We start from the raw sequence: 13,170 nt of genomic DNA on the forward strand, positions 1-13,170 counted from the left end.
AGTCCTCCATACAGTATTATGGGCACCACATAGTCCTCCATACAGTATTATGGGCACCATATAATGCTCATTCATACAGTATATCTTAGGCTACATATACTGCTCATCCATATAGCACATCACGGGCCCCATGCAATACTCAATCATGCAGTATATCACGGGCTGCATATACTACTCCTCCATACAGCATTATGGGCCCCCTGCTCCTCCATAGAGCATTATGGGCCTACGCTCCTCCATACAGAATTATGGGCCCCCATGCTCCTTCATACAGCATTATGAGCCGCCCTGCTCCTCCACACAGTATTATGGCCCCCTGCTCCTCCATACAGTATATTATGGGCCCCTACTCCTCCATACAGTATATTATGGGCCCCCATGCTCCTCCATACAGTATATTATGGGCCCCCATGCTCCTCCATACAGTATTATGGGCCCCCATGCTCCTCCATACAGTATTATGGGCCCCCATGCTCCTCCATACAGTATTATGGGCCCCCATGCTCCTCCATACAGTATTATGGGCCCCCATGCTCCTCCATACAGTATTATGGGCCCCTGCTCCTCCATACAGTATTACGGGCCCCCATGCTCTTCGATACAGTATTATGGGCCCCTGCTCCTCAAATACAGTATTATGGGCCCCTGCTCCTCCATACAGTATATTATGGGCCCCCTGCTCCTCCATACAGTATATTATGGGCCCCTGCTCCTCCATACAGTATAGTATGGGCCCCCTGCTCCTCCATACAGTATAGTATGGCCCCCCTGCTCCTCCATACAGTATAGTATGGGCCCCCCTGCTCCTCCATACAGTATTATGGGTCCCTGCTCCTCCATACAGTATATTATGGGCCCCCATGCTCCTCCATACAGTATTATGGGCCCCTCCTCCTGCATACAAACCATACACAGCAGAGTCAGAAAGCGCCGAAGACCCTGCAGCTGCCGGAACGAGGAGAGGTGAGTATTAGAGGGGGCCCCGATGCCAGCGCTGGTGACGGGGGCCCCCGACTCACAGACCCTATGCAGCTATGCTGCGTCCTGCCATGTCACACCCCCCATTTGCCCAGGGCCCCCAGTGCTTACCTAAGTTCACGTGGGTGGGTGGTGACGCGCCACCAGCCCTGGTCGGGATGGGACTGCGTGCACGGGACAGCATGTGTCCCATGCACGCGCGCGCCTGGGCCTCCTTTAGTGTTAAAGGGCCCACGTCCTTTTTTTTTCTTCCGCTTCATTTTTTTGTCTTCTTCCTCCTCTCTGGGGCGGGGCCCACCGGGCATTTCCCCGGTGTCCCGGTGGGCCAGTCCGACCCTGTCCACGACCTCTTTACCTCCCGCAACCTTTCCTTCCTGGCCCTTACTGAGACTGAGACCTTGCTGACATCCCCTGATACCCGGCCTCCACCTTACCCACACTCCTCGCCCTGGCAAAAGGCATGGTGAAGAAGTGGGTTTCCTTCTTTCTAAAAACTGCTCCTTTAACCCTATCCAAACCCCACCCTCCCTTATCCTCCCTTCTTTCGAGGTTCACTCTGTCCGTATCTACTCTCCCTCTAATCTCCAAATGGCTGTCATATACTGACCACCGGGCTCAGCCACTGCCTTCATCGACCAATTCTCAACCTGGCTCCTCTACTTTCTCTCTCCTGACGTACCCACCATCATCATGGGGGAATTCAACATCCCCATTGACACCCACCAGCCAGCAGCCTCCAAACTCCTGTCACTTACCTCATCCTTTGGACTTACTCAGTGATCCTCCACAGCCACCCACACAGACGGACATACATTAGACCTCATTTTCACCCACCTCTGTTCCCTACCTAATCTCACAACCTCTCCCTCCCTCCTATCTGACCACCATATACTCACCTTCTCATCCTTGTCCTTCTCACCTGCCCTCCATGTCCAGTCACTAGCACATCCTCGCAGAAACCTCGCACACCTAGACACTCACAGACTCTCAGACAATACACCTGAAGAAGATGTTGTATTAGATGTTGCATTAGTCTATGCCTGATGAAGAGACCTGAGTAGTCTCGAAAGCTTGCAATTTGTTACCATATTTTCAGTCATTCAGTTAGTCATTAAAAGGTATTAACCACTGAGAACTCTCAATTCTAAATATTTTTCTATCTACTGGCTAGCATGGTACAAAGATCTTTCCTGTATCAGACTTTGGACAGACATTTGTGTTAAAGCCATTGTAATTTCTGGCCACTAACCAGTGTGCATGTGACTAGTAATTTTTGGCTTTATGCAATTTAACAGGACATCCTATATAATACCTGATTCTCAATTTCTTTTCTTCCATACTACAGATATTATCATCAACCCAAAGTATTTCTAAATCTTCTAAGGCTAATGTCTAATGAAGTGAGCGAGATAGCTAGGTGCCACTTGGGAACGAATATATTAGACAGACCACAGGTAAGAACTCAATGCACCTGTATTTGTGTAAAGATCCATAGTACCAGGTAAAATGCATAATTGTAGGAAATCTACTGCATTTTACACCTACAGTTAAAGGGCTAGACTATCTCAGTGAATAGAGGATAATTGTTAGATCAGTGTGGGCTTCTTCATGTTCTCCACTCTTGCAACTCCATTAAAGTCCAAGACACTAGAGTTACCCAAAGTTGCAAGGAGAAAGAGGGCAAAAGTTCCACATTCTAGCGACTTGTCCAGTACTAATGATGGGGCCCCAACTCATCTAGCCATTATCACCTATTCAGTGGACAGGCAAAAAATTATTTAGGTTTTAAAACCCTTAAAAATTGGTTGTTCCCTTTCTGAAAACTTTTTGCCATACGATCAGTCAGTTTAAAAAAAATACAAAAAACAATCAATACCCTCCCCAGGTCCAGCTCTCTATCCCCTCTGCTTCTCCGGTTTCTTGTTTTGCTCCAGAGGTGACATCATGTTGACAATGCTGCAGTCAATCACTGAGGTCAGTGCCTCTCCCTGAGTAAATGGCATAAGCAGCTGAGCTTACTGATTGGCTGCAGCACTGTCAATGTGATGTCACTGCTCCAGCCAAACAACAGAGACAGGGGCAGCGGTGAATAAAGTAATTCTTGATTTGTTTTTTTTTACAGCTTACTGAGCATACGACAGAAAGTTTTCCAAAATGGACAAGCCCTTTAAGCATGTTTTCACATCTGTGGTTTACATTTGTAACAGATGCCACAGTACACTACTGGTTTGGTTGCTTCACAAATTATATAGAAACCGCCTGATTGATCACATTACCTTATAATTGGATCCAGCAGGTTCCAGTGTGTAGTTTTTGTTTAGACCTGTTGGAGTATTGAGATTTCTTTATCTATAATAATAATAATAATAATGATAATCTTTATTTATATAGCGCCAACATATTCTGCAGTGCTTTAAAATTCAGAGGTTCATGTACAACAGTCCTAAGCAACAGATAAAGATAATACAATAATTAAAGCAAAAATATTGACGACCCTGCTCGTAAGAGCTTACAATCTACGATGAGGTGGGAGTGACACAAAGTACAGGTGCTTATTTACAATGATGGTCTAGCCATCTTGAGGGAATGGGGGGGGTAGATAAAGGCTGCAAAAGCTAGTCACCAGCCAGTATTTGTAATGCTTTTGGGTGCAGTGGAGTTTGATGGAGAGTTATGTTCAGAGAAATAGTGAATGGGCTATACATAAAAGAACTTTGATTAGGGAACGTGATAGGCTGCCCTAAACAAATGTGTTTTTAGGAAGCACCTAAAACTGTAAGTTGTGGTTAGTCCTAACTTGTGGTAGAGCATTAGAGAGAATTTGTGCAACTCGGGAGAAGTCTTGGCGCTGGGAGAGGGAGGAACGGATTTGTGCGGAAGTTAGTCGAAAGTCTCTTGAAGAGCGTAGAGGATGGGTCGACTGAGAAACCGAAAAGAGGGAGGAGATGTAGGGGCATGCCACACTGTGAAGAGCTTTGTAGGTGAGAACGGGCAACTTAAATTGGATCCTATAATGTAGGGGCAGCCAGTGTAATGAATGGCACGGAGCAGAAGTGTCCGAGTAATAATTAGCCAGATAGATGACCCTGGCTGCTGCATTAAGGATGGACTGGAGAGGGGAAATTCGAGAGAGGGGAAAGGCCAATTAATAGAGAATTATAGTAGTCAAGGTGGGAGCGGATCAGGGCAATAATGAGGGTTTTTGTTGTTTTTATAGTGAGAAAGGAGCAGATTCTAGAGATGTTCTTCAGGTGCAAGCCACAAGAGCAGTCAAGAGATTGTATATAGGAAGTGAAGGAAAGATTAGTGTCAAACATACAGTGGGTACGGAAAGTATTCAGACCCCTTTAAATTTTTCACTCTTTGTTTCACTGCAGCCATTTGGTAAATTCAAAAAAGTTTAGTTTTTTCTCATTAATGTACACTCTGCACCCCATCTTGACTGAAAAACATCAGAAATGTAGACATTTTTGAAAATGTATTTAAAAAAGACGGAATATCACATAGTCATAAGCATTCAGATCCTTTGCTCAGACATGCAAATTTAAGTCACATGCTGTCATTTCCTTGTGATCCTCCTTGAGATGGTTCTACTCCTTCATTGGAGTCCAGTTGTGTTTAATTACACTGATAGGACTTGATTTGTAAAGGTACACACCTGTCTATAAAAGATCTCTCAGCTCACAGTGCATGTCAGACCAAATGAGAATCATGAGGTCTAAAGAACTGGCCAAGGAGCTAAGAGACAGAATTGTGGCAAGGCACAGATCTGGCCAAAGTTACAAAAGAATTTCTGCTGTACTCAAGGTTCCTAAGAGCATAGTGGCCTTCATAATCCTTAAATGGAAGAAGTTTGGGACCACCAGAAGTCTTCCTAGACCTGGCCATCCAGCCAAACTGAGCAGGGAGAATAGCCTTGGTGAGAGATGTAAAGAAGAACCCCAATATCACTGTGGCTGAGCTCCACAGATGCAATAGGGAGATAGGAGAAAGTTCCACAAAGTCAACTGTCACAGCAGCCCTCCACCAGTCAGGCATTTATGACAGAAATGGCCCAACGGAAGCCTCTCCTAAGTGCCAGACATATGAAAGCCCACATAGAGTTTTCTAAAAAACACATGAAGGACTCCCAGACTATGAGAAATAAGATTCTCTGGTCTGATGAGACAAAGAGAGAACTTTTTGGTGATAATTCTAAGCAGTATGTGTGGAGAAAACCAGGCACTGCTCATCACCTTCCCAATACAATCCCAACAGTGAAACATGGTGGTGGCAACATCATGCTATAAAGGTGTTTTTCAGCTGCAAGGACAGGATGACTGGTTGCAATTGAAGGAAACATGAATGCGACCAAGTACAGAGATATCGTGGATCAAAACCTCTTCCAGAGTGTTCTGCACCTCAGGCTAGGCCGAAGGTTTACCTTCCAACAAGGCAATGACCCTAAGCACACAGCTGAAATAACAAAGGAGTGGCTTCAGAACAACTCTGTGACCATTTTTGACTGGCCCAGCCAGAGCTCTGACCTAAACCCAATTGAGCATCTCCGGAGAGACCTGTAAATAGCTGTCCACCAACGTTCACCATCCAACCTGATGGAACTGGAGAGGATCTGCAAGGAAAACTGGCAGAGGATCCCCAAATCGAGGTGTGAAAAACTTGTTGCATCATTCCCAAGAAGACTCATGGCTGTACTAGCTCAAAAGGGTGCTTCAACTCAATACTGAGCAAAGGGTCTGAATACTTATGACCATGTGATATTTTTGTTTTTCTTTTTTAATAAATTTGCAAAAATTTCTACATTTCTATTTTTTTTCTGTCAAGATGGGACGCAGAGTGTACATTAATAAGAAAAAATGAACTTTGTTGTATTTAACAAATGGCTGTGTAGGGAGGAGGACCCCCACAGAGTGTCCGGGCCGGAACCAAGGGGACCGCCATCTGAGTTCCTAAGGAAACAGTACCCGGGGGGACAGAGGAAGAGAGTGGACTGTTGAGAGTGACAGGACAGCAAGAGGAGGGGCGAGTATAAAAGGGGCAGGGAGCGCGCAGAGGAGGCAGTTGGTGATATGTCAGACACGGAGCAGGAGACGGAGGAGGCGTGAGAGAGCGGGAAGGACACTGACAGTTCAGAGAAGAGACCAGCTGCAGAGGGTAGATACGCAGTGGCCCTCAGGAAAGAGGCGCCGAGCTTACCGACATGGGACTGTCTCTTCACCCCAATCCCAGGTTACGATCTGCCCCCGGTCATCCTCGGCCGTTACCGCTGAGCTCGAGCCCTCCGTGGCCTGTCCGCTCCCTCTCCCGGCTGCTGCCATTCCCCTTCAGCCCGCAGTTGCGGCCTGCCCGCTGCCACCCGCGGACGCTGCCGGTTCACGTCAGTCCGTGGTTGCGGCCTGTCTATCACCGCACACAGCCGCCTTCACCCCGCTGCAGTCGGCAGTTGGGGTCTGTTCCTCGTCAACAGAGATACTCTGCACACAGCCCCAGGCTGTGCGCTTGGCCAGTAAACCGCCACTCTTGAGCACTGCGACACAACCCTGCTTGGGTACAGGAGTCCCATTGAACTCGCTAAAAAGCGCAACCCCGCTGTTACAACAGGGGGTTACTCCATCTCAGGACTCTATCAGGGCCTGTTGTGCCCCAACACTTCCTGGGCGCTGGGGCGCCGAAGACTATTCCAAATCTTCAGCAGCTGGGCCCAGCGGCTGCTACGCCAAGGCAGCCTCATCAAAGACGCCACAGCAGTCTCAACAAAGATGCCAAAGCAGCTTCATCAACAACGCAGCTTCCACAGAGGCACCGAGGGACATCAGGACGGATAAGTGACATTATAGCGTATAAGGACCCATAGACGGCCATACCGTAGCCCCATAGTAACCGGCCTCGGCCGGGTTAGTAGTGTTCTTCTCAAATAGTGTTTGGTTGTACTGAGTCCTTGCAAGGGCAACTGTTGTTACCCCTTTTTGGTTGCTTAGTATAGCCCTAGCAGCTTTAAAGTATAAAAAGTTTGCTTTTCAAAATTCAACCAGCCTCGCGTCTCGTCACTGCATCCTGCAAACCTGCTGTTACCTACATTTGGCGTAGTTGGCAGGATGCAGTGTCCGAGCGCGGACAACGACGCCCCAGGCCAGGGCAGGGCCGTGAACTCAACAGCTGACGAGGGCCCTCGTTCCAGCATTTCGTTGGGGGCTATGCTGAGCAACCTGCCTAGATTTTCCGGCTCCAATACCATGCTATGGAGCTGGACAGAGCGAATGCGGGGGCACTTTCGAATGCACCCTATGACTCCTGACCTTGAAGCAGAAGTAGCTCTCATGGCATTAGACAGGGAGGCTCGGAATTCAGTGATGTTAAAACCCTCGGGACACCGCAACACCTTTTGATAAGGTTTTGCAGATTTTGTAACAGACCCATGGGGACCCAACAAACGTGGGAGAGTTAAGAACTTGGTTGTTCAGTCGGATACAGGGGGAGGGAGAAATCATCACCCAGTATATGAATGTCCTCCAAGAGTTACACACGGCCATGGAAAGAAAGGACGGCGTAGGGGTAGGACCTGTTGACATTACACTATGCGACCTGTTGGTGACTGGACTGCGGGACCCGTTAGTAAAGCAGGCATTACGGGAACAGATTAGAATGAATCCATGTATAGACTTTTCCAAGGTGGGAAGTCAAGCACGCGCTCGAGAGCAAGAGCAGGGAATGGCGGTCCCCGTGGGGAAGGTCCGGAGCGTGGAGGCTTCCCTGAATGCAGTTGCGGAGACTCAATGTGTAGAGGAAATGAAACAGGAGTTGAAGAACATCCAGGATGAGCGAGTTGGCTGAAGTGAAAAGGACGGAGTCTGGGACTGGACGGCCTAGTGTTAACCCTGGTCCTTGGGGATCCCGCTTCCCCCGGGGCGGTTGGTCTGCACAGACCCGGTATTATGAGTGCAGGGAGCTGGACCACTTCGCCCGAGAGTGTCCGCGGCGTGGGAGATACCCACCTCGGCGGCCATTAAAACTAGAGGGCTCCGGGCTGGGGGGACGCCGCTCGGAGCCAGAACCCACGATTAGGGGTGGTGGAAGTCCCAAAGATTTGATCGCAAAATGTCCAGTGGTATGGACAGAAGTAGAGGGCCGGGCAGTCCGGTGCCTAGTGGACACAGGGTCACAAGTGACAACTATGCCTGCAACTTATTTCTGGCAAAATTTTCCTGAAGCAGCGAGACCCCAGTGGGGACCCATTATCAGACTGGTAGCCGCCAATCAACTACCGGTCCCTGTTGCTGGGGTGGTGTGGGTACAGGTGACGCTGTGCGGTAAATTCCACGGCCGCATAGGAGTGGTTCTGACTCACGGAGAAACTGATAGATAGCACCCAGACATTTTGGGCATGAATATACTGTCGGAGTTTGGCAACCTACTCCTCGATCCCACACATGAGACCTTGAAACAGTGGGGTTCCCGCATGGCCCAAGGACATGTATTCCAGCAGTTGGTGCGGGAAGCACGAGTCCTCCAGGACTGCCAGGAGGGCGAGGCCCTGGGCAAAGTTATCGCGCCAGCGGCTCCCCTGCTTGTACTGCCCCCTGGAAAGACAGTGGTGGCCCTACCCATCCGAGCCCCGATACCATTGGAAGGCGTGGAGATGCAGGTGGAGCCATGCTACTCGAAGCGCTTACCCCCTGGCATACTGTTGGCTCGCTCCCTGACCACAGTGCAGAAGGGGACTGTCCTGGTGCGCTGCATAAACCTTGAAGACCAAGACATCGTCCTGAAGCCCCGGACAGAACTGGCCAAGCTAGTAAGCCCTTTTGAAGAAGTGCTACCGTCCCCTGCGGTTTAATTGAGAGTGCAGTCCGAGAACCCTTGGGAAGTAACTATCAGGACTCTGCAGGCTACCGAAATTTCAACTCAGGAAAAGGGTCGAGACATCCTGGAACAAATGCGGGCCGAGCTCTGTGGACTAACTGCGGCCCAGCTCTCTCAGATAAAAACCCTGCTCGGGCAGTACCATGAGGTATTTGCTAGTCATGAGGAAGATTTTGGATGTACCACCGCCATCACCCATGGAATTCCTACGGCAGGAGCAGCCCCCATCCGTGAACGATATCGACAGATTCCTCCACAACTCTACCAAGAGGTGAAAACTTTGCTGGCCCAAATGCTACGAAAGGGAGTGATTCGAGAAAGCCAAAGCCCTGGGCAGCTCCCATTTTGTTGGTCCGCAAAAAGGATGACACCTTACGATTCTGCGTGGACTATCGAAAGTTGAATGCTTGCACCATCAAAGACTCGTACCCATTGCCCCGAATAGAAGAATCCTTGTCCGCCTTGGGGAAGGCGACGTACTTTTCTACTTTGGTCCTGGCCAGTGGGTACTGGCAGGTGCCCATGTCAGAAGAAGACAGGGCTAAGACGGCGTTCATACTTCCTATGGGACTATTTGAGTTCAATCGAATGCCGTTTGGACTGGCCAACGCCCCAGGGACCTTTCAGCGGTTGATGGAGCGGTGTCTGGGAGATCTTTATTTTGAGGCCACGTTGATATACCTGGACGATATCATCATTTGTGCTGCCACGTTTGAAGACCACCTGAAGCGGTTGGGGCAGGTACTCGGCCGGCTGCAAAAGTACGGGTTGAAGGTAAAACCCCAAAAATGCCACCTATTTCGCACCCAGATTGAATATCTGGGCCATGTCGTCTCGGCGGAGGGCGTAAGGCCGTCCCAGGAAAAGGTTGCTGTAATTCAGGAATGGCTTACCCCCGAGACGATAAAAGACGTGCGGGCCTTCCTGGGGTTGGCCGGATACTACCGTTGTTTCGTAAAGAATTTTGCATGCCGGGCTCGAGCCCTGCACGACCTGCTGAAGGGGGCTCCCGCTTGGGCAAATGGACGAAAAATCCAGTGGCGACAACCTCAAGAAGAGGCCTTCCAAGACCTTAAGACTGCGCTTTTGGATGCTCCGGTGTTGGCTTATGTGGATTTCTCGCAACTGTTCATCCTGCACACTGACGGGAGTCTTCACAGGCTGGGGGCTGTGTTGTCACAAGTTCAAGATGGCCGGGAGAAAGTGATCGTGTATGGAAGCCACTCACTCCATGATTCAGAGCGCAACCCTGACAATTACAGCTCCTTTAAGCTCGAGCTCCTCGCAGTAGTGTGGGCCATGACGGAGCGATTTGCAGAGTACCTGGCGGGCTCCGATGTAGTGGTGCAGACCGACAATAACCCGCTGGCCCATTTGGAAAACGCCAAACTGGGAGCTCTGGAACAAAGGTGGGTGGCCCGGATGGCGAAATTCAACTATAAAATTATCTATAAAAGAGGGGTCGAGAATGTACACGCTGATGCTCTCTCCAGGATTTGACATACAACCCCAGGGAAGAGTCGAGACAACGAACTAGAAGGGGAAGAGATACCATTTGCCCTCACCGCTGCCATGCTTACAGCTGCCACCCAGGAAGTACCTCCCACGGAGAACCTAAGGGGCATGCTGGAACAATCCCGGGATAAGTGGATCCAACAGCAGCAAGAAGACGAAGAAATTGGGCTTCTCCGTAAATGGGTAACCGCTTGCAAATTGCCCACTGACTCCCAAAGACAGACTTTGACTCAGGACATGTCGCTGATGTTAAGACAATGGGAGAGACTGATTATCCGAAAGGGACTATTGTATCGTAAAATGACATCACAAACAAAATCTATGACGACTTGGCAGGTAGTTACACCAGGAGCCCAACTTAATGAACTGGCTTGAGAAGCCCACGAAAAAGGGGCTCATTTCAGAGCTCAAAAGACCTTGCAATGGTTACAACAGAAAATTTACCATCCACGCTTGCATGCTGTTGTGGACGAGACTTGCCGGACCTGTCGCCTATGCGTATTAGCTAAACCGCCCGCACAGCGAGCCCCAGTACAAGCGCCAAACTGGGAGCTCTGGAGCAAAGATGGGTGACCCAGATGGTGAAATTCAACTAAAAGTAAAAGAAAAGTCAAAGATGCTATAGGATTTTTACAGGATGTTGAGAAGGCCGAACTTTTAAATTCCTATTTTGCATCTGTTTTCTCTCAGAAAGGAAATGTAACATCAACTGTTCTTCACTGTCCTATTAAGGGAATAGAAGAATCCAGGATATCTATAAACAGAAAGATAGTGAGGAAACACTTAGCTAACCTAAATGAATTCAAGTCTCCAGGTCCAGATGAATTACACCCCAGAGTACTGAAGGAGATGGCAGAAGAAAATTTTGAACCCCTCTCCATAATCTTTGAAAATTCTTGGAGAACAGGAGAAGTCCCAGAAGACTGGAGAAGAGCAAATGTTCTTCCTATCTTCAAAAAGGGGAAGAAGGTGGACCCAGGCAACTATAGGCCGGTGAGTCTGACTTCTATACCAGGAAAGATCTTTGAACACATTATTAAACAACATGTATGTAAGTACCTGGATAAGAATTAAGTGATTAAACAGAGTCAGCATGGGTTTGTAACTAATAAGTCATGTCAGACTAACTTAATTTCCTTCGATGACGGGATCACTGATTGGGTGGATCAAGGAAATGCTGTAGATATAGTATATCTTGACTTCAGCAAAGCATTTGACAAAGTCTCTCATACAATCCTTATTGAAAAAATGACTAAGTATGGAATGGACAAGGCAACTGTTAGGTGGATTCATAACTGGCTTATTGATCAGACCCAAAGAGTGGTCGTAAATGGCTGCACATCCAGTTGGAAGAATGTCTCAAGTGGGGTACCACAGGGCTCTGTCCTGGGCCCTGTATTGTTCAACATCTTTATCAACGATTTAGATGAAGGAATTGAGGGTAAACTGATTAAATTTGCTGATGACACAAAGCTAGGAGGGATAGCTAATACTAGAGAAGAGAGAGGGAGGATTCAAAAAGATATAAATAAACTGGAGAAGTGGGCAGCAACTAACAGAATGGTTTTTAACAGGGAAAAATGCAAAGTACTACATCTGGGCAATAAAAATGAAAAAAGCATATACAGAATGGGAGGAAGAGGGCTAAGCAACAGCACATGTGAAAAAGACTTGGATATACTAATAGATCACAGACTGAATATGAGTCAACAGTGTGATGCAGCAGCAAAAAAGGCAAATGCAATTCTAGGATGTATTAACAGAAGCATACAGTCTAGATCACATGAAGTCATTATTTCCCTCTACTCCTCTTTGGTCAGACCTCATCTGGAATATTGTGTCCAGTTTTGGGCACCACATATTAAAAAAGACATCAACAAGCTGGAGCAAGTTCAGAAAAGAGCGACCAGAATTGTGACCGGTCTGCAAACCCTGTCTTATGAGGAAAGGTTGCAGGATTTGGGAATGTTTAGCTTGCAAAAGAGAAGACTGAGAGGAGACTTAATAGCTGTCTACAAATATCTAAAAGGCTGTCACATTGTAGAAGGATCAACTTTATTCTCATTTGCACAAGGAAAGACTAGAAGCAATGGGATGAAACTGAATGGGAGGAGACACAGATTAGATATTAGAAAAAACTTTTTGACAGTTAGAGTGATCAATGAGTGGAACAGGCTGCCATGAGAAGTGGTGAGTTCTCCTTCAATGGAAGTCTTCAAACAGAGGCTGGACAGACATCTGACTGGGATGATTTAGCGAATCCTGCTTTGAGCAGGGGGTTGGACCAGATGGCCCAGGAGGTCTCTTCCAACTCTACGATTCTATGATTCTGTGATTCAGTACAAACAATCGTGACCTCAACGCCCCTCGAGCTTCTGACGGTGGATTACCTGACCACTGGTCCCGCATTCTAGGGGTATGAACACTGCCTCGTCATGGTAGACCATTTCACTAAGTTCGCTTTGGTTACCCCCACTCGAGACCAGACCGCGGAGTCGGCTGCCTCCGCAATTTGTAGAAACTTTATACAAGTTTACGGCTGCCCTCAATTGATACATTCCGATCAAGGAGCATGTTTTTTGGGAAAAATAATGGAGAAACTACACCATCTCTACGGTATTGACAAATCCAGGACCATGCCATACCACCCGCAGGGAAACGGGGCCTGCGATTTAATCGGACATTAATCCAAATGTTGCGTACTCTGGAGAGTGACAAAAAGGCCCGTTGGCCCGAATATGTCCCTGAACTAGTATGGGTCTATAACAACCGAGTACATCGAGTTATCGGCTATACCCCTTATTCCCTGTTGTTTGG

General features: G+C 48.1%; 1 protein-coding gene across 1 annotated transcript in view; it reads left to right on the forward strand.

The window, feature by feature from the left end:
• Positions 1-13,170, forward strand: part of LOC141086031 (uncharacterized) — a 971,752-nt gene that overhangs the window by 23,665 nt on the left and 934,917 nt on the right. The window contains exon 7 of the mRNA XM_073571764.1: positions 2,324-2,432. Coding sequence (XP_073427865.1) covers positions 2,324-2,432 — 109 coding nt within the window. The remainder of the gene's footprint in view (positions 1-2,323; positions 2,433-13,170) is intronic.

Source organism: Dendrobates tinctorius, unplaced genomic scaffold, assembly GCF_039654945.1.
Source record: "Dendrobates tinctorius isolate UK_male_01 unplaced genomic scaffold, ASM3965494v1 ptg000007l, whole genome shotgun sequence".
NCBI classification, from domain to species: domain Eukaryota; kingdom Metazoa; phylum Chordata; class Amphibia; order Anura; family Dendrobatidae; genus Dendrobates; species Dendrobates tinctorius.